Source organism: Polistes dominula, unplaced genomic scaffold (assembly GCF_049000335.1).
Source record: "Polistes dominula isolate Pdom_NZ unplaced genomic scaffold, Pdom_raw_medaka contig_373, whole genome shotgun sequence".
NCBI lineage: Eukaryota > Metazoa > Arthropoda > Insecta > Hymenoptera > Vespidae > Polistes > Polistes dominula.
The window spans coordinates 816,104-843,980 of record NW_028300899.1 but is presented as its reverse complement, the minus strand read 5'-3'; the positions used below and the strand labels follow the sequence as shown (position 1 = coordinate 843,980).

The 27,877-nt window shown below is 31.1% G+C and overlaps 2 protein-coding genes across 5 annotated transcripts in view; both read right to left on the bottom strand.

The window, feature by feature from the left end:
- Nucleotides 1-27,877, bottom strand: part of Invadolysin (leishmanolysin-like peptidase, invadolysin) — a 274,537-nt gene that overhangs the window by 96,520 nt on the left and 150,140 nt on the right. The gene's annotated exons all lie outside the window — the stretch shown is intronic.
- Nucleotides 1,892-27,367, bottom strand: LOC149033448 (uncharacterized). The gene is made up of 2 exons (XM_089179332.1): nucleotides 27,066-27,367; nucleotides 1,892-2,665 (listed from the first exon to the last, which is right to left on the bottom strand). The coding sequence occupies exon 2, from the start codon at nucleotides 2,563-2,565 to the stop codon at nucleotides 2,032-2,034; it is 534 nt and encodes a 177-aa protein (XP_089035458.1). The 5' UTR covers nucleotides 2,566-2,665; nucleotides 27,066-27,367; the 3' UTR covers nucleotides 1,892-2,031.

Here is a 27,877-nt window from a genome sequence, read left to right as displayed (position 1 = left end):
ATAAAGACCTTTTTTTGATTATCCTTCTTCTCCTTCTTATTCTTCTTCTTCTTCTCCTTCTTCTTCTTCTGCTTCTTGTTCCTTTGCTTTCCACAAAATTCAACGAAACAACAATTTAACGTTGCCTTTCAGTATTGAATATTATTTAAACAAATGATATGATTTTGTTTAAATTGATTTAAACAACAAATATCAAATATCTGAACACACGAAATTGAATAACAACTGGTAAGAACTTAAGCATTTTCTTCTTTTTTATAACTAACTTGGTAAGAATATTTTAGTTAGAGATGTTCAAAGTTCAAAAGTCGAGAAAACTTTGAGGAATAAATATGCCGGTCCCTTCGAAGAAGCATCGAATACCCTCTCCCTTCTCCCCAAAACAGAAAAGTAGAAAAAAAATCTAACCAATCGTAGAAATCGTAGGATTATTAGACAATGGTTATGCTGTTAAGTGGTGGAAAAGCATTTTGGATTTCGAATGTAGTTCTTTTAGGATTGGTCAAGCAAGTAGGAAAGCTCAGGGTGACACTTCTAGGATTTCACGTAGGACAGTGTGTGTGTGTTTATTATATCTATATATATATATTGTATTTTTATTATGTAGATAAAATTTGAAAAGATAAATGTGGAATATATTAAAATATAATGTGTGTGTGTGTGTGATTGATCAACCAACTGTAAAACACATCCTTTTTTTTCCTTTTAGCCTTGAAACATACCTTCTACAGTGTAAGGGATATAAAATGAAGAATATTTTTTTGTTATTTTTCCGAACTGCAAGCTGAGTTTCATTGTCCCTTCACAGGTCAGTTTCTTTTGTGAAAACTTTCTTAAATATTTTCAAAAAAAAAATTCTTAAAAAATGATGGGTCAGGTAAAAGTTTTTAACAAATTCCATTTGTTGAAATGGATTAAGGTTGAGGAAAGGTTAAATTTTCTATAAATCTAAGTCTATTCCTTTTTCTATTTACTAGTGTATTCTCTTTTTTTTCTTTATTCTTTTTGAAATTATAATATATTAATAATAATAGTAATAATAATTTATTATTTGCATTTATAATTTTTTTACACAAATTTAAGCAGCGGGGAAATCCCATACATACAGTACACTATAATAAATAAAATACAATAAAATACAATAAAATACATAGAAGTACAATTCGCATACTTTGCGATTTATGGAAACTATGAATGATCACTGATTCTTCGAGTGTCACGGTTCGAGACAACAAAAATTAGAGAATGTAGGGAAAAAAAAGAATCTATTTTACGATAAACATTTCGTGTTAAAAATAAGACAGATGATTAATGGGGGAAAAGGATCGAAAATCTCCGGTAGATCAGGTCACGTTAAAATAAGTTTTGCTATTGTGTGAGTGTATCTGTTTGTAGATATGGCAATTCGAAATGTCTTTTTCTTACAATTACAATATTAATGTGGCTGATAGATCTATAATAATAATGTAAATATGATTTTTCAATAATATTTTATTATTCAAATTTTTATTATGATTACAGGAGATTTTGGAGAAGAATTTCGTAAAAATAATTTTTATACAATTAATAATACGATTATAATGACATATTACTAAACTATTTGTTTAATATAATTAAATAGTAATTGAATAATAATTAAATATTATTTTAAAAATGTAAATATTACGATTTTGACATGACATTATCGAAGTAAAAAAGAAATTATGGAAAGTTTTATCGTTAATTTTAATAGTGTATATATAAGCACAGTGATTAATATAGAAAAATAAATAAAACATTCCTATTATTATTATTATTATTATTATTATTATTATTATTATTTTATATTAAACACAATTAATTGATATAAAAAAAGGTATATTTGTTTAACATAATTAGAATATTTTTATTATTTTGTTTTTTTTGTTTTTGTTTTTTATTCTTGTATTATCAAACGTTACAATGAATTTTTATAATATAATATATTATATACGTATACATAATTATTATAATATAAATGAAGAAATTTTTATAATAAAATACATGTTTAAATTAATTTGTTTTTGGTAATAAACAATCATACAAATGGTATTGACTATTAATGCAATATTCACATTTCAAATCAGTATTAACCCATAATTTTTCTGCTATCGATTGATGATAAGCATTAAGAGTCTTATATTCCCTATAAGCAAAAACTATAGCGTCCCGCAATCTTTCTGGTTTATATTGTTCAAGTTGCATCTTTAATTCTTCATTTCTCAAACCTTTGTAATAAGCTACCAAATAAGCTTTCTCCAGTTTCTTAAATTCACCAATAAACGATGGATCTTTAATAAGTGCTGGGTGCATATTCTCAAGTTGTCTACGTGTTTCAAAACATATGTTTCTTAATCTTAATCCAAACGCAACAGGATGTTCATTTATTTCCTGTCTACTTCTCATTGCTCGCTGTCCCAAATGGGCAAATACCTCCTCGGGAGATTTTCCATGAATGCACTCTACTTTCATAGTTTTCATTCCTTTCATTATATCTTCCAAACTAGAAGATTCTTCCAGCGAAGGAGCACTGGGAGAACCGGCCATTGTAAAATTTTAAAATATCAATGAAATGAGGTCCTCTTGTTTTATCCTTTTTCTTTTTCTTCTTCTTCTACTTCTTCCTTTGCTTTCCACAAAGTTAAACCTAACAACAATTAATCGTTGCCTTTCGGTATTAAATAATATTTCAACAAATGATATGATTTTGTTTAAATTGATTAAAACAACAAATATCAAATATCTGAACCCACGAAATTGAATAACAACTGATAAGAACTTAAACTTTTTATTTATTTTTATTACTAACTTGGTAAGAATATTTTAGTTAGAGCTGTTCAAAGTTCGACAGTCTAGAATGTAGTTAGGACTAAATATTCCGTTCCCTTCGAAGAAGCCTTGAATACCCTGTCCCTTCTCCCCTAAATAGAAAAGTAGGAAAAGAACCAACCAATCGCTGAAATCGTACGATTTTTGGACAATGGTTTCGTTTTAAGGTGGTGGAAAGGAATTCCTGTTTCGAAATCAGTTTTGTGTGTGTGTTTAGTATATATATGATTTGATATATATATATATATGTATATATATTTTCACTATGTAGATAAAATGTGATTAGATAAATATGGAATAGATATAAATATTTTGTGTGTGTATGTGTGTGCGTCAACCATTGATAAAACACGCGTTCCTTTTTATCTTTTAATCTTCAAATACCTTTTATAGTATAACGGATTTTATTTTCTTTCTAGTTTTCCAACCTTCAAGCTTAGTTTCTTTGTCCTTTCACAGGTCATTTTCTTTTGTAAATAAAAATTACAGAATGTAGAGGAAAAAAAAGAATCTATTTTATGATACACATTTCGTGTTAAAAATAAGACAGATGATTAATGGGGGAAAAGGATCGAAAATCTCCGGTAGATCAGGTTACGTTAAAATAAGTTTTGCTATTGTGTGAGTGTATCTGTGTGTAGATATGACAATTCTAAATGTACTCTTCATACAATTACAGTAATAATGTGGTTAATAGATCTATAGTAATAATGTAAAAATGATTTTTTTATAATATTTTATTATTCAAAATTTTTATTATGATTACAGGAAATTTTAAAGAAAAATTTTTTTAAAAATAGATTTTATATAATTAATAATACGATTATAATGATACATTACTAAACTATTAGTTTGGTATAATTAAATAGTAATTAAATAATAATTAAATAATATTTAAAAAATGAACATATTATGATTGTGACATGATACTACTGTAGTAAAAAAGAAATTAAGGAAAGTTTTATTTTTAATTTTGTTCGTGTACATATACGCACAGTGATTAATGAACAAAAAAATTATTACACATTTCTACTATTAATAATATTATAATCTTATATTAAACACAATCAATTAATAAAAACAAGGTATACTTGCTTAGTACAATTAGAATATTTGTATTTTTTTTTGTTTGTTTTTTGTTTTTATTCTTTTATTATCAAACGTTAAAATGAATTTTTATAATATAATATATTATATACGTATATAAAATTATTATAATATAAATGAAGAATTTTTTATAAAAAAAAGTACATATTTAAATTGAATCTGTTTTTGGTAATAAACAATCGTACAAATGGTATTCATAATCGGTGCAATATTCACATTTATTATCAGTATTAATCCATAATGTTTCTGCTCTAAATTGATATTCTTCATTGAGTCTGTCATGTTCATTACCAACAAGAACTATAGCGTCCACCATGTCTTCTGGTTCCTTTCCATTAAGAAAAGCCTTTAATTCATCATTTCTCAAATTTTTTCGATAACCTTCATAACACATTTTCTCCAGTATCTTAAATTTATTTTCAAACCATTGATTTGGAAAACAATCGGGGTAAGTCTGCTCATAAAGTCTATGTATTGAATCAATTATGTGTTTCAATCTTATTCCATACTTAACAGGATGTTCATTTATTTCTTGTCTAAGATTCATTACGTGCCTTCCCCAACTGACCATAGGGTCCACGTCTTCATCGAACGCTACATCCATAGTTCTCATTCCTTCAAGAATATCTTCCAAACCAGAAGATTCTTCCAGCGTAGGAGCACAAGAAGAACCGGCCATGGTAAAATTTTAAAATATGAATGAAATGAGGTCCTCTTGTTTTATCCTTTTTCTTTTTCTTCTTCTTCTTCTTCTTCTTCTTCTTCCTTTGCTTTCCACAAAGTTAAACGTAAAAACAATTAATCGTTGCCTTTCGGTATTAAATAATATTTCAACAAATGATATGATTTTGTTTAAATTGATTTAAACAACAAATATCAAATATCTCAACCCACGAAATTGAATAACAACTGGTAAGAACTTAAACTTTTTCTTCTTTTTTATTACTAACTTGGTAAGAATATTTTAGTTAGAGATGCTCGAAGTTCAACAGTTGAGAATATAGTTAGGACCACATATGCCGTTCCCTTTGAAGAAACCTTGCATACCCTGCCCCTTTTTCCCAAAATAGAAAAGTAGAAAAAGAACCAACCAATCGCTGAAATCGTACGATTTTTGGACAATATCTTCGTTGTGACTGGGTGGGAAGAAAATCCGGTTTCGAAATCAGTTTTGTGTGTGTGTTTAGTATATATATGATTTGATATATATATATATATATATATGTATATATATTTTCACTATGTAGATAAAATGTGATTAGATAAATATGGAATAGATATAAATATTTTGTGTGTGTATGTGTGTGCGTCAACCATTGATAAAACACGCGTTCCTTTTTATCTTTTAATCTTCAAATACCTTTTATAGTATAACGGATTTTATTTTCTTTCTAGTTTTCCAATCTTCAAGCTGAGTTTCTTTGTCCCTTCCACTGTTCAATTTTTTTTTTGGTATACCTATCTCAAATATATTCAGAGAAGAATTCTACGAAATTGATGGTTCAGGTAAAGGTTTGCAACAAATTCTATTTGTTAAAATAGATCAAGATTAGGGTCAGGTATTATTTTCTATGATTTAAAGTGCATTTCTTTTTCTATTTACTGGTGTATTCTTTTTTTTTCTTTTATTCTTTTTGAAATTATAATATATTAATAATAATAGTAATAATAATTTATTATATGCATTTATAATATTTTGTTGTAAAAATAAGACAGATGATTAATGAGGGAAAAGGATCGAAAATCTTAAATAGATCAGGTTACGTTAAAATAAGTTTTGCTATTGTGTGAGTGTATCTGTGTGTAGATATGACAATTCAAAATGTATTCTTCATACAATTACAATATTAATGTGGCTGATAGATCTATGATAATAATGTAAAAATGATTTTTTTATAATATTTTATTATTCAAAATTTTTATTATGATTACAGGAAATTTTAAAGAAGAATTTTGTAAAAATAGATTTTATATAATTAATAATACGATTATAATGATACATTACTAAACTATTAGTTTGGTATAATTAAATAGTAATTAAATAATAATTAAATAATATTTTTAAAATGAACATATTATGATTGTGACATGATACTACTGTAGTAAAAAAGAAATTAAGGAAAGTTTTATTTGTAATTTTGTTCGTGTATATGTACGCACAGTGATTGTTAAAAAAAATTATTACACATTCCTATTATTATTATTACAATCTTACATGAAACACAATTAAATAATATAAAAAATTGTATATTTGTTTAATATAATTAGAATATTTATATTTTTTTTTGTTTTTTTTGTTGTTTATTCTTTTATTATCAAACGTTAGAATGAATTTCTATAATATAATATGATAAATACGTATATATAATTATTATAACATAAATGAAGAAATTTTTATAAAAAAAAAAAATATTTAAAATTAATTTGTTTTTGGTAATAAACAATCGTACAAATGGTATTCATTTTTAGTGCAATATTTACATTTCAAATCAGTATTAATCCATAATTTTTGTGCTTTCTCTTGATAATAATTATTAAGTTTTTTATATGCTCTATTAACCAAAAATATAGCATCCAGTATTTCTTTTGGTTCATATTCTTCAAGTAGCATCTTTAATTCTTCATTTCTCAAACCATTTTGATAAGCTAGCAAAAAAGATTTGTCCAGATTCTTAAATACACAATCAAACCTTATATTTGGAAAACATTCGGGGTTCCTCTTTACATAAAGTCCACGTATTGTAATAATTAGGCGTGCCAATCTTAATCCAAACGCAACAGGATGTTCATGTATTTCTTGTTTAAATTTCATTGCGAGCTTTTCCCAAGTGGCAATTATCTCCTCGGGAGATTTTCCTTGAATGCACTCTAATTCCATAGTTCTCATTCCTTCCAGTATATCTTCCAAACCAGAAGATTCTTCCAAGGAAGTTGAACGTGAACTTGCCATTGTAAAATTTTAAAATATCAATGAAATGAGGTCCTCTTTTTTTATCCTTTATCTTTTTCTTCTTCTTCTACTTCTTCCTGTGCTTTCAACAAAATTCAACGAAACAACAATTAATCGTTGCCTTTCGGTATTAAATAATATTAAAAACAAATTATATGATTTTGTTTAAATTGATTTAAACAACAAATATCCAAAATCTCAACCCACGAAATTAAATAACAACAGGTAAGAACTTAAACATTTTCTTTATTTTTATTATTAACTTGGTAAGAATATTTTAGTTAGAGATGTTCAAAGTTCAACAGTCGAGAAAATAATAATGGCCCTAATATGCTGTTCCCTTCGAAGAAGCCTTTAATACCCTATCCTTTCTCCGCAAAATAGAAAAGTAGAAAACGAACAAACCAATCGTTGAAATCTTAGGATTTTTGGACAATGGTTTCGTTGTAAGGTGGTGGAAAGGAATTCCTGTTTTGAATGCAAAATTGGTGTGAATGCAGTGTGTGTGTGTGTGTGTGTGTTTTTAGTATATGTATAGTATATGTATAGTATATAAAATACATGTTTAAAATTAATTTGTTTTTGGTAATAAACAATCGTACAAATGGTATTTATTTTCGGTGCAATATTCACATTTATTATCAGTATTAATCCATAATTTTTCTGCTCTCTCTTGATAATATTCATTGAGTCTTTCATGTTCGTATTGAACAACAATTATAGCTTCCCACATGTCTTTTGGTAAACTTTCATCAAGAATATTCTTTAATTCTTCATTTCTCAAATTTTTTCGATATCCTTCTAAACAAAATTTCTCCAGTCTCATAAATTCTTTTTCAAACTGTTCATTTGGAAATTTATCGGGGTGAGTCTGCTCATAAAGTCTATGTATTGAATCAATCATGTGTTTCAATCTTATTCCATAGTTAACAGGATGTTCATTTATTTCTTGTCGAAGTTTCATTATGTGCCTTCCCCAAAAGACCATACTATCCTCGTCTTCATCGAACCCTGCATCCATAGTTTTCATTCCTTCAAGAACATCTTCCAAACCAGAAGATTCTTCCAGCGAAGGAGCACTAGAAGAACCGGCCATTGTAAAATTTTAAAATATGAATGATAATCAAATCCTTTTTATTAATCCTTTTTCTTTTTCTTCTTTTTCTACTTCTTCCTTTGCTTTCCACAAAGTTAAACGAAACAACAATTAATCGTTGCCTTTCGGTATTAAATAATATTTCAACAAATGATATGATTTTGTTTAAATTGATTTAAACAACAAATATCAAATATCTGAACACACGAAATTGAATAACAACTGGTAAGAACCTAAACTTTTTATTTATTTTTATTATTAAGTTGGTAAGAATATTTTAGTTAGAGATGTTCAAAGTTCAACAGTCGAGAAAATAGTTAGGACTAAATATTCCGTTCCCTTCCAAGAAACCTTGAATACCCTGTCCCTTCTCCTCAAACTAGAAAAGTAGGAAAAGAACAAACCAATCGTTGAAATCGTAGGATTTTTGGACAATGGTTTCGTTTTAAGGTGGTTGAAAGGAATTCCTGTTTTGAATGCACTTTTGTGTGAATGCAGTGTGTGTGTGTGTTTAGTATACCTATATATATGATATGTATATATCTATATCTATGTATATATATTTTCACTATGTAGATAAAATTTGGTTAGATAAATGTGGAATAGATATAAATATTTTGTGTGTGTGTGTGTGTGTTCAACCATCTGTAAAACACGTGTTCTTTTTTCTCTTAACCTTGAAATACCTTCTCTAGTGTAAGGGATTTTATTTTTCTAGATTTCCAACCTTCAAGCTGAGTAACTTTTCTATTGCGCAGGTCATTTTCTTTTGTGATAACTTTCTAAAATATTTTTTTTTTTGAAAATTCTTAATTCAATTCATCAGGCAACTTAGTAACAGCGGGCATCAATACAATTAACAATAAAATAACAACAATTAATAAAGACAACAACAGTCGATGCACACTGATTGACATTGATTCACATTCCTTCACCTTTTTATTGTTATGCTCAACATGAACTATGCTGTGAATACCTGCTACTCTTTTGATCCCTTGGAAAACCCGTTTAGACATACTAGGCCCAGTAAATAAAATCTATACCTTAGTTAGGATAACATACCGAAGATTCTTACTTTCCGTTTCTATTTTATTACACCGAGCCGTAGAAAATTTGTCTTTAACGAAAAAATGTACAATTTACATACAATTCATTATATACCATAATATACAATAAATAATAATAAATTAGATACACGTCGTTATTATCTCAATTAATTGAAAATTCTGCTACGCGTTTTTCCCCTAAACTTTAGTATTTTTTTTTTTTTTTTTTTTTTTTTTATATAATCTGACAATATTTTATATCGCGATGTCTGTTTTCAACAGCCGTATAATTCTCAAGATTTCCGATTTCTCTTGGCCTGAAAATGTCAACGAATCTCGTACTACTGCTTTGTAATAATAAAAAAAAAAAAAAAAAAAAAAAAAACCAACTTGAAAGGCAGAGATAAAAAGAATGATAATAAACGGAAAAAGAAAACGAAAGAATGAGAAAGAAAAAAAAAAAAAAAAAGTAAAGAAGAAAAGAAGAAGACGAAGAAGAGGATGAAAAAGAAAAAAGTAAGCGAATGAAAACGGAAGGAAAAACGAAGATAGAGGGAAGTGGATGCTGTTTACGGTGGTAAAAGCAAAGAAGTAGGATGTCGTCTCTTCCGTATCGTCGCATTGACTACAGGTGTACACCGACTTGGAACTTTAATTCTAGAGAGTGCATCATTTGCATTCTGGCTATGCCGGCCACCACGCTCGAGAACCATATCGACAGAGAGAAAGAGAAAGAGCAAAGAAAAAAAGGAGAAATAGAGAGAGAGAGAGAGAGAGAGAGAGGGAAAAGTGAATCTCGAATGGACACGAAGAAATGCCACGAAGTGTAAGGAAGAATATTTTAAAGCTGTAGCAAAGAGACAGGCCAGCATTTCTTAATGCTCCTTCATCGTTGCAAATACAAGGTTGGAAAACATCAGGAAAGGGGCTTGAGGTAAATATATCTGAACCGTAAAAGTATTCAAAAGTCTTCCGGAAGAATGATACAAAATATTAAATGCCAAGTTTTTTATTTTCTTTTTTGTTCTCTTTTAAATATGCCAACATCTTAGACATATTTTTGTGTTTTTATTTTTTTTTTTTTTTTTTGTACTTTATTAAAGACCAACGAATATGTTTCACTGCAAGAAGGTTGCAATAATATGTGCACTTGAATATGGGGTACGGGCAATGTGGTAATATGGGTCTGTTTTGTTTGCGTTTAGATTGTAAAAAGAACATGATAAAGAGAGAATGAAGATATTCAGATGCAACAGAGCCGAAATTTTATCACGTAAGATTTCTTTACCTTTTTGCGTGGTTTTCTTTTTTCTTTCTTTCTTTTCTTTCTTTTTTTTCTTTTTTTTTTTTTTTCTAACCCTCTTGAAAATACCAACGATGATGACGCAAGATGACGAGGAGGCCCAGTGTCTTGAGAAAAATGTCAAAGCGAGAATTAGACTCGCAAAAGAAAAGAAAGCTGGATAAAAAGAAATAAATAAAGAAAGGATTCTCGTAAAGACAATGCAAACGATTACTTTGAAACGCGACAGAGTATGAAAGAAAGAGAAAGAGAAAGAGAGAGAGAGAGAGAGTAAAAAAGTTTAAGGATAGACAAGTATAAAGGAAACGCGGCTTTTCTGGAAAACAGATTCGCGCATCTGGAATACTTCTTAAGATGGAAGAAGTTAGAGAAAGAAAGTAAGTAAGATGAAAATAAATAAAGAAAAGGGTGAGCTTTATTTGAACTCATCACAATAAAATTTGTTATAATGTTTTTGTGTATATTTTGTCACCAAATTATTTTATTAAGCTTTCTAATAAGAAAAAAAAAAAAAGAAAAAAACAATTATATTCTAAATTGACACATGGTGAATAATATTTGTGACGTGTTTTTTTTTTTATTATTATTTATGGATTAGAAATAAAATAAAAGAAAAATAATATTTTTAATATTAAAATAACAAATTCGATATGAAAGAAACGAATTAACGATGCATACGAAGAGTGCAAGTGAATCGATATTTTCTAATACACCATGTGGTAATAAAGGTTATAGAAATGTAGATTTACAGTTTTTCGTAAAAACAAGGATGCTCGGGATAAATTGAAAAAATGAAAAGGAAGATAACACAAAAGAGGAGAAAGAAAAAATAAAAAAAAAAGGAATAAGGGTGTAACAGCCGGTGCAACGGTGGCGGGAAAACGGTTTCTCGCAGCTGTGGTATTTCGTTTTCGTTTACACGAAGCAGAAAGTAACTATAAAAAGAAAAAGAGATAGAGAACAAGAAAAGTGAAGTGAAGGAAAGAAAAGAACAGAACAGAACGGAACAGAACGGAACGGAACACAACAGAACTGAACAGAACAGAACAGAAAAGAAAAGAAAAGAGAAGAGAATAAGGGAGAGGAAAAGAGTTGAAAGTGAGCCGAGGTTTGAGTTAGTAGGAGTAGGAAGAGCTGAGTTAGGGGTGAGAAGGTGTGTAAGGGAGGGTTGATACAGTTGGTTGCCTCGAAACGGCATTGTTGCGACGCGGTGCTTTTATTGGTGGCGTTTGAGACGAACAATAAAGCTTCTGCTCTACATTTCTCTCTTATCGTCGCATTCATATCGGCCAGGATACCACCTCGTTTGTCGGTAATGGACCGACACGTACCTACAACCTGCCACCACCAACCTGAAGCAATCCCTTTTCCTCTTGGAAACAACAAAACCCCTTATCACTAACGTAATCTTGCGTAATATCATGACGTTGCGAAAAAACGAACCACCTGAAAACTATTCTCTCTCTCTCTCTCTCTCTTCCTCTTTCCTATCGTAGACCGAACGGCTTCAATAAAAACAAAAAAAAAAAACAAAAATAAAAGCAACAAAAAGAAAAACATATTTCCAGCGTGAAATTGGCGAGCGTCATGTGCCCTGAAAACGATTCTAACCTATCTCTTTCTCTCTCTTTCTTTTGGTTCAATGTAACTCTGTCTTTTTTTTAAACCGTTCGATCGATCAATTGATCGATTTTCCTATTTTTATTTATTTTATTTTACTTTTTTAAATAATACCTATTGCATGGTATAGTTCGAATTTTATTTTGTCTTCTTATTCTTTATTAAAAATTATTATTTTTATATAAGCTTTCATATATACACATTGGTGTATTATAATTTCGGTATGAAATAATCGAGGTTTCTCTCTCTCTCTATCTTTCTCTCACTATTTCACTAACCCTTTCTTTCTCTATAAACTAAATTAAATAGAATTTAATGAGAGATTTTTTCGAGTCCAACTATATTCCGGTATTTTACGTTCAATGCGTCCCACGTACCGGTTACACGAGTGTACAAGCAGAAAGTGACATACATAATAAAGGATTAAATAAAAAAAAAGGACGAAAAATGAAAAAAAATGAATAAAAAAAAATAGAAAAGAAAAGAAAAAGTAAATTCTATGCTTTCGTGCGTTCTACGCGAGAATGCGATTCAGGGATTAATTAATTACTCAGAAAGGCATTTTTTATGTATTATATTATTCCATGTATTCGCCCTTCCACCCAACCCCCACCCGGTATACAACTAACACCGTGAGTCGTTGGCTTGCTGGTTGGTTTGGTGAGTGAGGGAGGGTTTGGTGGTGTAAGCGGTGGTGGTGGTAGTAGCGGTGGATGTTGGTCGCTTCGAGAAGACAATAAATGTCTCTGATTTATTTCGCAATAAAAATATCCAGAATCGCGAGAATTGCAGGGCCCAGGACACTCTACGGACAAACATACACGTTAAGAGGAACACCCACACACACATACACATTGTGTATATATTTATATACAGATAAATAGTCCCAACGTGCTATACTTGTTCCTAGAATTCAACGAGAATTTGCATTTTAATATCTGCCCTGACCGCAATAAACCATCCTGCGATTTATCCCTTTAATTAACAGCATTATCCACCCTTGGCGTAGATTATTTGAACGTTGTGACATAGGAAGATCGATAATAGGTTTAGTTTCTCAAAAGTAACACTGTCAGATCATGTACAATTTAATCATCGAGAAAAAGAGAAAAGAAAAAGAGAGAGAAACAAAAAAAAGACAGACAATTTCTAAAACTTGATACCAAATCAATATAGAAAATAGCTTAAAATTCGCTTAAATTTGTGTAAATACGTGTCAATTCTTTTCAATCGATAGCAATGTTGTATTCGGATGGTGCAGCAGCAACCTCCTCGCGTGTGACGACGACGACGACGACGACGACGACGACGACGACGACGACGACGACTAGGACGATCATACACGAGCAAAAGTCGTGTTATTTGATCTCGCTTATTTAATATAAAGAACGAGAATTTTACAACGAATTGCCCTGTGTCACGCTACGAGAAAATAAAAGGGAAAAGGGTGGGGTAATACGAAAAAAAGATAACAGAAAAAAAATCTCACACACACACATATATATATGCAACAGAACAAAACAAAACAAGAAAAAAAGACAAATATTCCGTGCGTTGTATCACGAATCCCATGTGCATCTATCTATTATATATATATGTACATTTATACATAAATACGCACGCATGCACGCACGCACACTTATACGTACAATAAAACGTCGGACTGACAAATAAATAAGCGACGAAATATTAATGAAAAATTTGGAACACGCGTGGGAGCAAACGTTGAAAGAATAATAACAATAATAATAAAAACAACAATAATGCCCAAAAAATATAACACACACACATAACACATACATAGAACGGAATAAATCTACTCTTGTATAATTGAACGACGAAATTACACGAAGTTTCGTGTAAACATATATTGTGTTGGAAGGTACAAATAAAAAAAAAAAAAAGAAATAAAAAAATGCAAAGTAAAGAGTAGAGAAACTAAAAAGGGCGGAGTGGAGAGGTGGAGGGAAGGAGGAGGAGGAGATTAAAAGGAGGAAAGCTATCAGTTTGTCCGACGGTACCTATTGATTCGATTCGAAATCGAGACAACTACTTTCACTGCCAACTCTGGAACGTTAAACGAAGAAAGGAAATCCAAACAACGAAAGAGAGAGAAAGAGAAAGAGAGAGAAAGAGAGTACACATAAGAGTAAAAGTAAGAGAAAGAGAGATAGATAGATAAATATAGATGGAAATAGATAGAAAGGCAGACAGACAGACAGACAGACACAGAACTCACCTTCTTCCCGTAATTACGTGTCACGGATCATTCCAGCCTCGTACTTTTCGTTCTAATTGCGCTCGAGGCCCCCACATCCGCGTGGCAAACTTCGAAAATGGCCGTGGCAGTTACCGAGACTATTAATTAGAGATAGACGCGATTCCCGATAGACGAAGCGAACGCTTGTTCACGTAGCTAGAGTAAGAACCATTGAGAGAGAAAGAGAGAATGATAGAATGAGATAAAGGACGTAGAGGATCGGTGAGAAGGAGTCAGAGGGGAAAAGGGTGGGATAATCGTGCTTTTGGCTTTGTGGCGTTCGAACGACGGGCCGATCCATCGGTGAAGCTTAATTTCTTCGATGCCTTCATTCTCCCTTCACCCTTCTCAATAGTATCCGTCGTTCTGTTACTAACTCCCCTCCACCTACATACCACCCCATTTTCATCCCCTACCTCGAACATTTTCCCTAAAAGCGGTACCAACGGTTTCGGATTCGAAACTGGCAGCTCTAACCCCATACTTCTGTCATTAGCGAGAGCTACTAATAGCCTTCGTTGCACTAATTGGACCTTCGGGGTTTTGTGCGTATGTGAGTGAATGAGAGAGACAGAGAGAGAGAGAAAGTGATTGTAGGTACTGCAATAGTGCGTCACTGGGCGACTGCTTCTCGTTAATCGCTTCAATAATGCCATCATTAAAACAACTCGATCAACAGGAATACCTCACAAGGTGAGAAAGGGCTCGATATATTGACTAGAGTCTCCCTGCTAACGAGAAATCATCAGTGCGATCATTTGAGTTTAATGCGATTGGTAATCCATCATCGATATTTTTGTTTGGTCCTGGTTAAGCTTCTCGTTTGAGGATCTTTAATAGTTTCCATCGAGTTATTAATTATTCTTTCTCTGCTTATTATGCATCCAATATTTTTCTATATACTTTCGTCATTATCATCAAAATGGTTCGAACAAAATGATTAATTTTATCGATTATTCGTCATGGAATTTTTGTCGTTGGATTAAATTACTCATTTGGTAGCTTTAAATATATTTCGTTTGTAATAAGCTTATTAAATACTCGTAATATTGCAATATTTTTATCATTTTCATTGGAGATAAAATGAACGTAATAAGAAGAGATATTAATGAAGAGTAAATTTTGATGAGGGAGAGAGAAAGAGAGAGAGAGACTAAATAATTTAAATCCACGAGAGTAAAAAAAAGGATAAATGTCATTCACGAGTAAGATTATGTCAGGGTTACGTCAGGGTAGTATAAAACTATGACACACGAATATATCTCGCGAATGAACGTCTCTGGATATTAGCTCTACTTTTTATATTTTTGTATTTTTTTTTTTTTCTACTTTTCTCTTATAAATCTTTTTTCACAAATCCCATTAAATCTTGCATTGTTTTCTATTTTTTTTTTCCAAAAGAAAATAATTAAGATTTACAGATGAAGATTTTTTGTATTAAACAAAGAGAGAGAGAGAGAAAGAGAGACAGAGAAAAGTATTTACACGCAAACAGAGGTTTTTAACGGGAACGTGAACATTTCAACGGTCTTTTTATTAAACGCTATGAACTTGAATTTAATTAAAATTCTTAACAAGTATGAGACTGTAAGTAAATTTACATTAAGAGTTCAACAAACTGCGACAATAAGGTAACATACGTTACTCGGAGAATATTATTTTACTAATAACGAATTAAAATGTAAACTATTAAAAAAAAAAAATGAATTAAAAAAGTACTATTATAGATCATCGAATCTTTGAGCAATTTTGGTTCCTCCTCTCTCTCTCTCTCTCTCCCTTTTTTAATCGTTTTTTTTTTATTTTTACTTTGGACCAATCAAACACCGTGTCGAAATCGTCGAAGTTCCTATTTTTTTTTTTTTTTCCAACTCGAAGCACCATTATCGAAGAAATCGGAGACCAATAATTCGGATTTATCGAAATTAAAGTGCAACGAGATGAAATTCGCCGATGAGAATTTTCTCGAGAATCTCGGCTATAGTTTCCACATCGATGCTTCATTATCCACAACCTTCTACTTTCATATCTCTTTTTTTTTCTCCTCCACTTCTAGAAATTCGATAACCTTTGTCGAGACAGATAAAAAGGTATAAGTACGTACTTATCTTTTTACCAAGATTAACTTTTATTATTTATTTGCAATATAAAATCTAGGAACATATTTAATCAAACATTGATTTGTAATCTCGAACTTTGATCAAATAAAGAACAACAAACATTTTCAATTGAATCAAACTTTGATAAAAGAGAAAAAGAACAAGAACATTCCTCTCGATCATAGATGATTATAATAAACGTTCGTAAAAATATAATTATTTGAAATAAAAAATAAGAAAAAAATACAAAAAAAAAAAAAAATACAAAGATACTTTAGGAAATTTGCTGAGATAGTATAGACGATCAAGTTTGAGTAAAATCCCTGGGCGAATACAGTAGGAGTTATACCTTGGAGAATACACTTAAGCAACTTAAAACTCATCTAATAGTATTTCCATTTGAGCAATCTTGTAGTAGATAAGTTGGTAGATAGGCAAATAGATAGATGCAGTAAGTATACGTATTTAATTACTATAATATATTAATATATAGTAAGAAATCCGTTAGTGTGTATCCTGGAATTATTAGAAACGCCCTGACGTGACGAGATGAGACGATACAAAAAGAAATCAGACAAAATCAGACAAAACCAGATGATCTAAGATAGATCGCGAGAAATTTCGTAATTTTGATGTTCAACCAAGGAGCGAAGATTATTACGTTATTAGATACTTCGAGTATAGGGTAAACGATATTCCCCTTTTGCGTTAAAGTTTGAAAGCGATTCTTGAAGATATAACCCTCCTGCTCTTCGATTTGCTCCAGAGAATTCTATAATCCTTGAAACTTTGTTATCGTCTCGAAGGACCTTCGCTAGAACGTTTTCCTCCTCTTCATGATATAAAGATAGAAAGAGATATTACACGTATATATACCGGGTGAAGTATTTAAAATAGACCATCTAAATTACTCGATTGTTACTTGGGATAGAAACAAAATTTAAGACCTAACTTATTTGGCTTTGAGACTGACAGACATAATCACATTTTATGTAAATTTAACATATTTCATATGTTACAGGTGATTTTTGAATACCATATTTCTCATATTCGTGTGTATATGTGCATAAACATATTATATATTAATATTACAATAATATACAAATATTACAATATTATCAGTGACTATTTTATTCAATGTAAATGCGACACGTGCATATCCCTCGTTCCACGATATATCACGTATTGCGTATAAGATATGCTTGACGCTGATCGATGCACGTCCATTATCGATGTTTACCATTACTATTATTTCTATATCTTTTTTCTCTCCCATTTCGAACGCATATGCACCGCCACGTGTGGCTGATACACCCCGATCATATTACTCTCCAGGAAGAACTATTTTTCTAAACCGAGTCGCGTGTGAAAATATTTCATGCTGGTATAAAGAATCACATATTTCACTTAAAACCGATATTTTTATTGTTAAAAGAAGAAAGAAAGAATATAAGATGTTACTTCGATCGATGTGCGATCTTTGTTAACCGAGCCAACCACTGAATCGTATAAACTCGTAAATTACTTTAACTCATGTGCATTTTTTTATATCTATCTCTTTGTGTGTATATATATGTCTCTGTATGTGAACTTACAAGAGATATATAGATATATATACATTGAAAAAGAAATTTGTTCGCGTGCTGCTACGAACGGAAGAATAACGATGGGAATAGTTAGAGCTATTGTTATTATCATAAATTTATAGGGAAAGCTTCGTGTTCGATGCAATGATATTACTAGTAGGCTCAATTCGCGTGCTCGTCTTATCCTGGCACTGAGCCCATCACGATCCTTCCGATTAAATAAATAACATTCCGTAAAGGGGAGGAACACGCATCGATCCTACTATGAAATATAGAATAATAATAGATATAATAGGTTATTAAATATGCAAATGCGACAGTTTTTCCTGGGTCGTTTAATATTTTATCAATCCTTTAATTCTACGATTTATCTACAAAATTATTATTTCATCGTTTAAAAAAAAAGAAGAAAAATAATGTATAATAATATAAAATGTGACACAGGCCAATTTTTTAGACGTATCATTGGAAATATTATTAATATTGATATTGTAAGATAATTTAAAAAAAAAAGTTATTTAATAATATAAATATATCTTATAATACAGTAATAAAACGAAAAATATTATCTGGGGAAATTTTTAATGACTCGTTGAAAAATTTGATCAAATCCATAAATTCGACGTTAAATTTGGAAGAATTTTTATTGTATATATATATATACAAATAATCTCGTTCGTTTCTCGATTCCCTTCGTATTCGAATCCAAATATAATATTCACGCAATTAAAAGCTACGCAAAATACATTTTCAAAATACGAATTAGTTTTCCCGATTTTCGACGAGAGCAAAGGTATTTTCAAAATGAATACGAATTTAAAATCGAAACGGAACGACGAAACAAACTCTCGTGCGAGTTGTTTCCCGCGTTATAAACTTTTCAAAAAGCTCCTGCCAGAAATATTCCCTAATTATGGGTAAAAGCAACAACAAAAAATCATATTTAGATGGCTATATATATATATATATAGATATATTTGTTTACGAAACAGTGTTCGTAAACGTACTGCGAATTTTTTCATTTTTCATAATACATTTTAATTTGTTGTCGTTGTTGTTAATAAATTAATTCGAAATAAATGTTAAACACTTTGAATGAATAATCAGAATCATTACAAAAATAAATGGGGAATCTCGTTGTAAGTATAATAAATGTGTTCGATTATGTGACCGATTTGTTTGAAATTAATTGACACTCGTATATCTTAATATTGCAGTTATTCTCGTATCCCCTTGCTCCTCTTTCACATGATTAAAAATGATCATGCATTTATGGAGACAAATATTTGAACATTACAATATTGACAGTTGAATGTAACTTAATTTATACATATAAATTATTATTTAAATATATAATAGAACACAAATTCTACGTTTGAATGGTTAAAAAGAGTATATATATATATATTATATATATATATATATATATATATATATATATATACATCAAATTAATGATAATAATAATAATTATTATTATAATGAATAATATAGTTTTTTTTGTTCTTTTTTTTTTTGTAACGAAAAATATATTATATTCTCATGGATATTATTCGATTTGCAAATGCTCTGGACGTGTTGTATCGGAGATTGCGATCGGTTGAGCGATTAACGAGAACAATGGTGGTCGTGCTGTATACGAATCGGTAGACAAACTATCTGTAATTGTGACGCATACCGGACAGATTATACGTCAGAACAAATATCGCCTTTGCATTGTTCAACAACAGATTGACCAAACTCTCTAAATCCACACTGCGTTTCCCGATATTTCCCCAAAATGAAATCCTTCGACAATCGAACTCCGTTGTGTTTTCCATTTTATCTCTGCTCAAACCAACAGGATACTTTTTACGTGCCAAATCCAATTGATTAGAAAATATAATAATATTGTTTGAAATTTTTCATTTTAAATCGATCATTTTGTAGAAATACCATGTATTACACAATTGTGTGTGTGTGAAAAATCTAGAATAATTTATTCTTTTAGTTATGCAATTATAGTACCAAAAAAAAACAGATACATTTTTTTTTATTCGAGACCTTTTTCATTTCCCTCATCACGAACTTCTCTAATTTTAGTTTTAAATCGTTTTTAACAGTACTACATTTCTAAATTGTATTTAATATTTATACAAAAATATTTTTTAATTATTTAAATATAGAATCAAAAATTAGACCAATTTTTTTTTTAATTTCACCCATCTAATGTTTCCCATTTTTGTTTCAAACTTCTCCACATACACACACACACAATTTCATTTTTCAATTATTTCCCAAATACAATGCTTCATATATAAAATTGTGTTTATATAAATTTTATAAAAAGAACACAGAAAAACGAACTACTATTATAATTATATAATTGAGAAAAACGATATATAATAAATAAGTTAAATTGTGTGATAATTTCAATTATCCGCAAATCTCTCATATTATAATTTAACATTTAAATTTACAAAATTTCATTTAACCCCTTGTCTATCATCTTTCATTCTCCGGTTATACGAACGATTCGTAGCTTCTGCTTTTTGTTTTTCTTCATTCTATTTTACGTAGGCCACGTAAAACATTATAAGTCTGGCGCATATATTTTACAACGCCTCGTAAAACATCACCTTCGTTCTAAACCAGACCCGTTTCTCCTTGTTCTCTGAAAAGCCGAGAGTGAAAAAAGGGAGATAGAAAGAGAAAGAGAAAGAGAGAGAGAGAGAGAGAGAGAGAGAGAGAGAGACCACTAGACAACCCAACCACCGTTTTCAACTGTGCTTACTTCTACGTTCGGCTATAAAACGTCAACAAAGATAACACCGTGACACCGATGAACGCGTGTCCGCGCGTAAAATTCAAGCGAGAACGCGTGCCGTGCCCGATAGAGAGTACGTATGGGATTTTGCTAACTGCAATAGATGTGAGTGACTATATCGTCCTGATTTTAACATGAAAAAGAATGAAAGAAAACGAAAAAAAACCCCTCCCCCAAAAAAACTGTGGGAAAAAAAAGGGGGGAAAAAATGAAATGAGAGGAAAAAAGATAGACATATATTACGGTGTCACGAAGCAAATAAATTTATCCTATCTCTCTTTTTCACACGAATACCAAGAATAACCCTTACCAATTTATATCCCGAATATTTCGAGCTTCAGCTAAAAGGGATTCTCGTCATTTTGATAACGGTAAATGAAAAACCGTTTTAACCGTCTTCCATCATTCCACCCGTTCTTTATCTCTCACTCTGTCTGTCTAGCTGTCTGTCTGTCGGAATTTTTTAAAAAATTTTTTCTATTCGACGAAACTCGCATCATTGCAATAGCTCTAGTTTCTCAGCTTGTTCTTGCATTTCATTAAAAATTCAACTTGAACAAATATCGGGAAAAATCGTGCAAAAGTTTTTTACCGACATAATTAATAACCCCGGCGAAACGAAATGTAAGGAATGAAGATTAATATGGAATCGGGGGAAAAAAAAAAAAATAAACGAGAATTCGTGCTATTAAAATAAAGATTATTAAATCGAGAATAAATGAACATCTAATTTGCACGTATAAAAAAAAAAAAAAAAAAAAAAAACAAGAAAAGAAAATGAATGGAATGAATAAGATATAAAATTAGTGTTGAATGAAAAATGCGAATTTTTCAATAAATATTGAAAAAAAGTCATTTAAGAATAAAGGATACAGCAAGGTTCGAAACAAGAATAAAGAAGGAAAATAATATTGGCATGGTGTGTTGCTATTGTAAGCATTGGTCTTTAGTGTTAAGGGTGGAATGGTAAAGTGGTTATAGGGAATAATGGTGGTGGTGCTCAGTACCATCTGCTGCTTGTCGAACAATGTGGAACGTGCATGAATTTGTCTCGAATGACCGAGCACTGACCTATCACCGGAAAATCGCGTTGGGAATATTGTTTATACTCTATATCTATCTATCTTTCTCCCTCTTCCTCTTTCTGTTTTTCTCTCTTTTGTCAATCATTCCTGGCATTCGTTTGACCGGAAGAGACCACCCGCCTCGTCGTTCGAACAACATACTCACAATTGTTTTGTTTTGTTTTTTTTTTTCACGATGAAACGCATCCTGAACGGATGGACAAACTGTGTGAGGTATGAGAATGAAAGTATTCTCTTCTTTTTCTATTCTTCAAATATAAAGTATATTTCGATTATTCAAAAAAGAGAAACGCATTTATATATTCGTGTGTGTATGTATATTTTTGTATATGTACTACACATATATATATATATATATATATATGCATGGAAAAGGAAAGAATATTTCGCACCATCGAGAATTTATAATTATTATCGCGTACTCTACAATGAACCGTATATGTTGGGAAAGTTGAAAGTTAGTTTGTGTATGTGTTCCTCGCTTGTGTATGCATATATACATATTTTTGCAATGGTATTGGTTGTCCTCCAGAGATATGGGTCACGACGAATTATTATGCAATTTGTGAGTTTCTATCCTCTTCTATATGAAAAGAGAGAGAGAGAGAGAGAGAGAAGGAACAATTTATTGAGCTTAAGATCGCGTTAAAATGTTGTTTAACGAGCATAGAAGTTAGAATTAGAGGAGTATGGTTGGAAACAGTATATAATAGAATTATTCGAAGAAATTCTTTGATAACTTTAGAGAAAAAAGACGACGATATTAGGACAAAAAGAAAAAGATAAAAAAAAAAACTTGCTGTGAATCATTCGACTGCTTTTTCAACCATGAAAGTTTATACATTATCCGTGAAATATGGATCGCGAAGCACTCGCTTAAGTGGATATGCGGATTTTCGGATATCGAAACACGTAATCGGATTAATCGTATATTTTCTTCTCGCTTAATATCACGCTGAAAAAGAGATAAAGATAGAATTTAGCAGAGAGTATTTCGAAAAATCGACATGTACTGTATAGAAGAGTAAAACGCGCCGCCGAATTGCACGCTTCCAACGTAATTGGTATTTCTGATAATCGGAACCAAGTTGGGATAATTGAGATTTTCCCGGAATTTATTTTCCATTTCGGTAACGAATCCGACGCGAGAAGGACTTTATTTATTTATTTACTTATTTATTTATTCATTCATTCGTACGTTTGTTCATTCATTCATTCATTCGATCGTTCGTTCGTACGAGAGTGCCAAAACATTTGGAACAGTAACTTTTCATTCGACGTCAAATGAGGATGACGACTGCTATGCACAAATTTTAATCTCGTATATGAAAAAAAAAAAAAAAAACAACAAAAAATAAAACGAAAATCGCGAAACGAACCTTGTCGAAGGACTTGATTCACGAGTTCACGTTTTTTATTGCGTTTCGTCAAAAAATTTTGACATTTTCTTTGTTTTTTTATCATTTTTTTATCATTTTTTTATTTTCTTTTCGTATTTTTACAAACCTCTCTTTCGAGCATACATTTTATCATCAACAACAACAACAACAACAGTAAAAAATAAAGATAAAAGTTTATCTGTAACGTGAAATCGAACGGGGAATGATGTAAATAGAAGCTGTGCGTTGTGCCACGCTCGAACGGAGAAGTGCATATTGACGATTCATAATTCTATTCGATAATTTTGACGGCTCTCACGCGACGCATCGTTTATTATGTACGTCGACGATGCGACGTATCGTATCGTATCGTATCGTATCGTATCGAGAGAGAGAGAGAGAGAGAGAGAGAGACAAAGAGAGAGAGAAAGAGAGAGGGAGGAGGACATACAGACAGAAAGGTATACACATTGGTTGTGGGAGTTGAGAGAGAGAGAAAGAGAAAGAATGTGTGTGTGTGTGTGTGTGTGTTAGAGAAAGAGAGAGAGAGAAAGACACATATATGAACATGTCGATGCTCCCGTAAATCGTCAGGGATTCGGGTGGATGCACCATTTATCACTATGTAGCACGATTACCATCATTCTCGCATGACGCCCCGATATTTCGACGAAAAGGAGCCTCTCCACCTCCACCTCTACCTCCACCTTCACTTCTACCTCATTTTACACTACGTTGATACGCGAAGTAGGAGAGAACAAAAACTATCGGTCATCGGAGCTTTTTTAAATACCTATCGCATATTTTTCATTACTAATGATGGAAAATATGAAGAGAAATTTCATAAAAGGGTGTTCGTTGTTATTTACTAAAAAGAAAAAGAAAATAATTCTAAATAAATGAGAGAGAGAGAGAGAGAGGAAAAAAACCGAAAAAGTGTCTTTTTTCTTTAATTAATCTAAAAATCAGTGACGAGAAACTCGAGCCGGTCTTTATTTATCGAGAATGCTAACATGAAAAAGGGAAGAGTATCCGGTGAGTGGAAACGAATGAGAAATGTGAGAAAAAAATTTGGAAGATACGTAGGTATTATAAAAGAAAAAGAAGAAGAGAGAGAGAGAGGGTGGGAGAACTCAGGAGGGGAGGTTTAACGTAAGGGTATGTAGAGAGGGGTGGGTAGAAAAAGAGGGATGCTAAAAGTGACGAAAAAATGATAAAAAAGTGGAGCCTGCTGAAAAAGAAATGAAGATGAAGCGAAAGGGGTGAAAGAAAAAGGAAAAAGAATGAAAAGAAGAAGAAAGAGACAGGGAGAGAAAAAGAGAGAAAAAGAGAGAGAGAGAGAGGGAGAGAGAGAGGATGGGAAGAGGGTAAGTAACTCTGAAAACGGTATGAAACAAACAAGTACGAGCGAAGGCCGACGACAAGGGTATGAGGTAGGTCGTAGGGTCAAGATGGTGGAAAGGGTAGTCTCCTCCATTCATATTCTCCTCCACGACTTCGTGCTTAATCTTCTTTTATTCGTAAAATAGTGTCCCCGTGTATATACACCACACCACACGCTTACCTACTTTCCTTTTAAAAATGAAATGAGAAAAGAAAAATGCACCAGCAGCTAGCAATGACTCCAAAAACGAAGGAATTGTTCTTATACGGTAAATAAAAAAATGTTTAGAAGAAGATAAACTTCCCCATTTTGAAATAAAAGTTGTTATTATTCAAAAAATATTATTATCTTCTTCAATCAAAATTTAATTTGGATAATAATTATTAGCATGAAAAAAAAAACATATTGAAAAATCAATAAAATATAGTATACACGTTTTGTTTGTAAAATATAACTTAGGGAAAGATATTTAATATTGTAGAATGAAACAAGATCGACATAACACACGTCGTACAGTATATCAAATATATTTGACTATTACTATCTTCTCACGACGTAGACGAATTTGACAGAAAGAGAGTATTGTAAGGATTTTCTGTCGAAAATCGTCGAAATTCCGTACGTTCTTGTAGTGGAAAATGGCAGCAATATGTAAAAAGGGAAATATAGAGAGAAAGAGAAAGAGAGAGAAATAGAGAGAGAGAGAGAGAGAGAGAGAGAGAAAGGGAAAGAAGATGGTTCGGGAAAGGAGTGGTCTGTCGTCGTCTGTATCTGACAACCAGCAAGTAAGATGATGATAAACGATGCTTGGGAGTCTCATCGACAAAGTTTCTTAACAGAATGAAACTTGGTTTAAACAATTTCACATCCAGCCTCTCAACTTCTGCTAGACGGTTTACAAACGTTACGATGAGAACGTAGAACGTCTGAAAGTATGAACGAGAAACAGAGAGAGAGAGAGAGAGAGAGAGAGAAATCACGTAGTCTCTTGATGTCTCTGGAATTTATAACTTCCGAGAGGATTCGTCCTTGCAAACTTGGAACTTTACCACTACAAGCCTTTCCCATTACGCTAATATGCTGTTATCCACTAAAGCTCCGTTTTCGATAGAACCGGGCGTGTTTCTAGAATCCATCGGTGAAAGTAGAAATTACGAGCACCCTTATATACCTTTGCTTAAAAAAAAAAAAAAAAAAAAAAAATGTGTATAAATCAATAAAGAAATAGTCTATCCATCGAAACTTTGTTTCTGACGGGATTCGAACGAGCTTGATCGATCTATCAATGAGAACAGAAATAGAGTAGTTTCATGTCTTTCATTATAAAAAAAAAAAAAAAAAGAAAAAAAGAAAAACAAATTTTAAAAGATAAATTGGCTGTCGGTTGATTCCATCTACTATAACAAACTATAAGGAAAAACTTGAATTAATACACATGATGAAATCTTAATGATACAAATCTTTTAATTAATTATTATCTACACACAACGTCGAATTTAGTTCTTTTTTTATCAATATTATTCAATTAAAGTATTATGTCGTTTATAAAATAATCACGTGTTTTTTTCAATGGTATAAAAAAAGGGATATATATTAATATTTATAACATATCCATACATACGTATATGAATTATGTTAACATAGTTTAAAATATAAGGTTTGCTTATAAAATAAAAGAATTCAAACGAGTTGATGATCAATCTATTAACGAGCTAATAATGGAACAACGAAAATGTCGTTTTTTATGATAAGAAAAAAATATAATTTATACACGGTTAAATCTTAATTAGCCATCTTTTTTTTAATTAACGTTTCTTATACATTAGAGAATAATCTTTGTTTGTATCTAACGTCGAATCAAAATTTCTTTCTTGTCACTATTATTTCACGTATGTAAATTAAATAAAAGATACTTTCATACGCGCGAACACATTAAGAACACACATACGCGTATATTAATTATTTAAACGTAGACTAAAATAGAGGTTTGCTAGTGAAACTTAAAGAGAGTAGGTTATACGATGCATTTAATATTCCGTAACGGCGAGAATTCCGTTCGCTAAAAGCGCCATTTTATCGGGAACAACCGGGATCTCTGAGAAAACTGCTTGTACGTATAATCTACGAACGTACGGGATATTATATCACAACGTTTTACCTAAGTCAACTAAGTTATTCTAGCGATAAGGTAACGGGGAAATTGAGGACAGGCACGTAAGTCCTTGTTATATCTTTCAAAGAAGTGCTATTTTATTTTCCTAATTTATGTTGTCTTTCATCTTCCGACGAATCTAATAAATTCAAAACAACTGATAAGAGACCAAAAGACTACTTTACTTAAAAAGCACGCAGAATTATCGTATCAAAGTATACGTTATAATTAAATGTCGATGACACTATTAAACGTATATGAATAAATATGAAATATATTTATTACATTAAATAAAATAGAAAAATCGTTATATATATATTATAACTGATATGTGTACATACATACGTTGAAAACTGTGAACACTTCTTCAACTACGTCAATCTGCGTCGAAGGTTATCTTAAGACTATCTACTGCGCCCTTTCGAGAGACATTGATAAACATTATCGAGCCACTCAGTTTATATAAACTTGGATATTTGTTTACATTAGATTCTCCTTCCTATTTTCTGTAATAGATATTCAAATATATGATTTAGGATTAAATGATCTTCTTTTCTTATACGTTTGCAAGAGTTTAACGCCATGAATTCATACGATCGTAAATTTAACTCAATTTTGTGAAAAATAAAGTTTCTCCACGTGAATCGATTATTTAATATTACAAAAGGAAATACATTTATTATATATATATATTATAAAATGATTTTTGAAAAATTAAATATCTATTAAAATATAAGTGTTTGATCAAAGAAAAATATAATTAAATATAAAAATGACAATTAAACGATCGCGGTATATTCTAAAAACGTTAAAATCAACTTAATTATGCACGTTTGAAGTAATAAACATCATTTACGATTAAGTGAGAAAGATATTATCGAGTATAAACGTAACCACCTAAAATACAATACTTAACACTATGCTGGTGCGTTTCATGGGACCGTTAACTCTTCAGCATGTCCTCGTACCATTATCCTGACGATTAGAGTCCAGATCGTTAGGGGCAAAGTTATTGCGTAACCGCGAGATACAGTTTCTAGTTTGGGTCCTTCGCACTAACTATATAGTTTAAGCGTACGAATGTATGTGTGTGTGTCGATGTATGCAGTTGCATTTACCTCTTCGTATCTTCGTTACTTCGTAAATGGAATTTCGTT

Coding starts and splice junctions, on each gene's coding strand:
- LOC149033448 (XM_089179332.1), bottom strand. CDS start 2,565: ATGGCCGGTTCTCCCAGTGCTCCTTCGCTGGAAGAATCTTCTAGTTTG.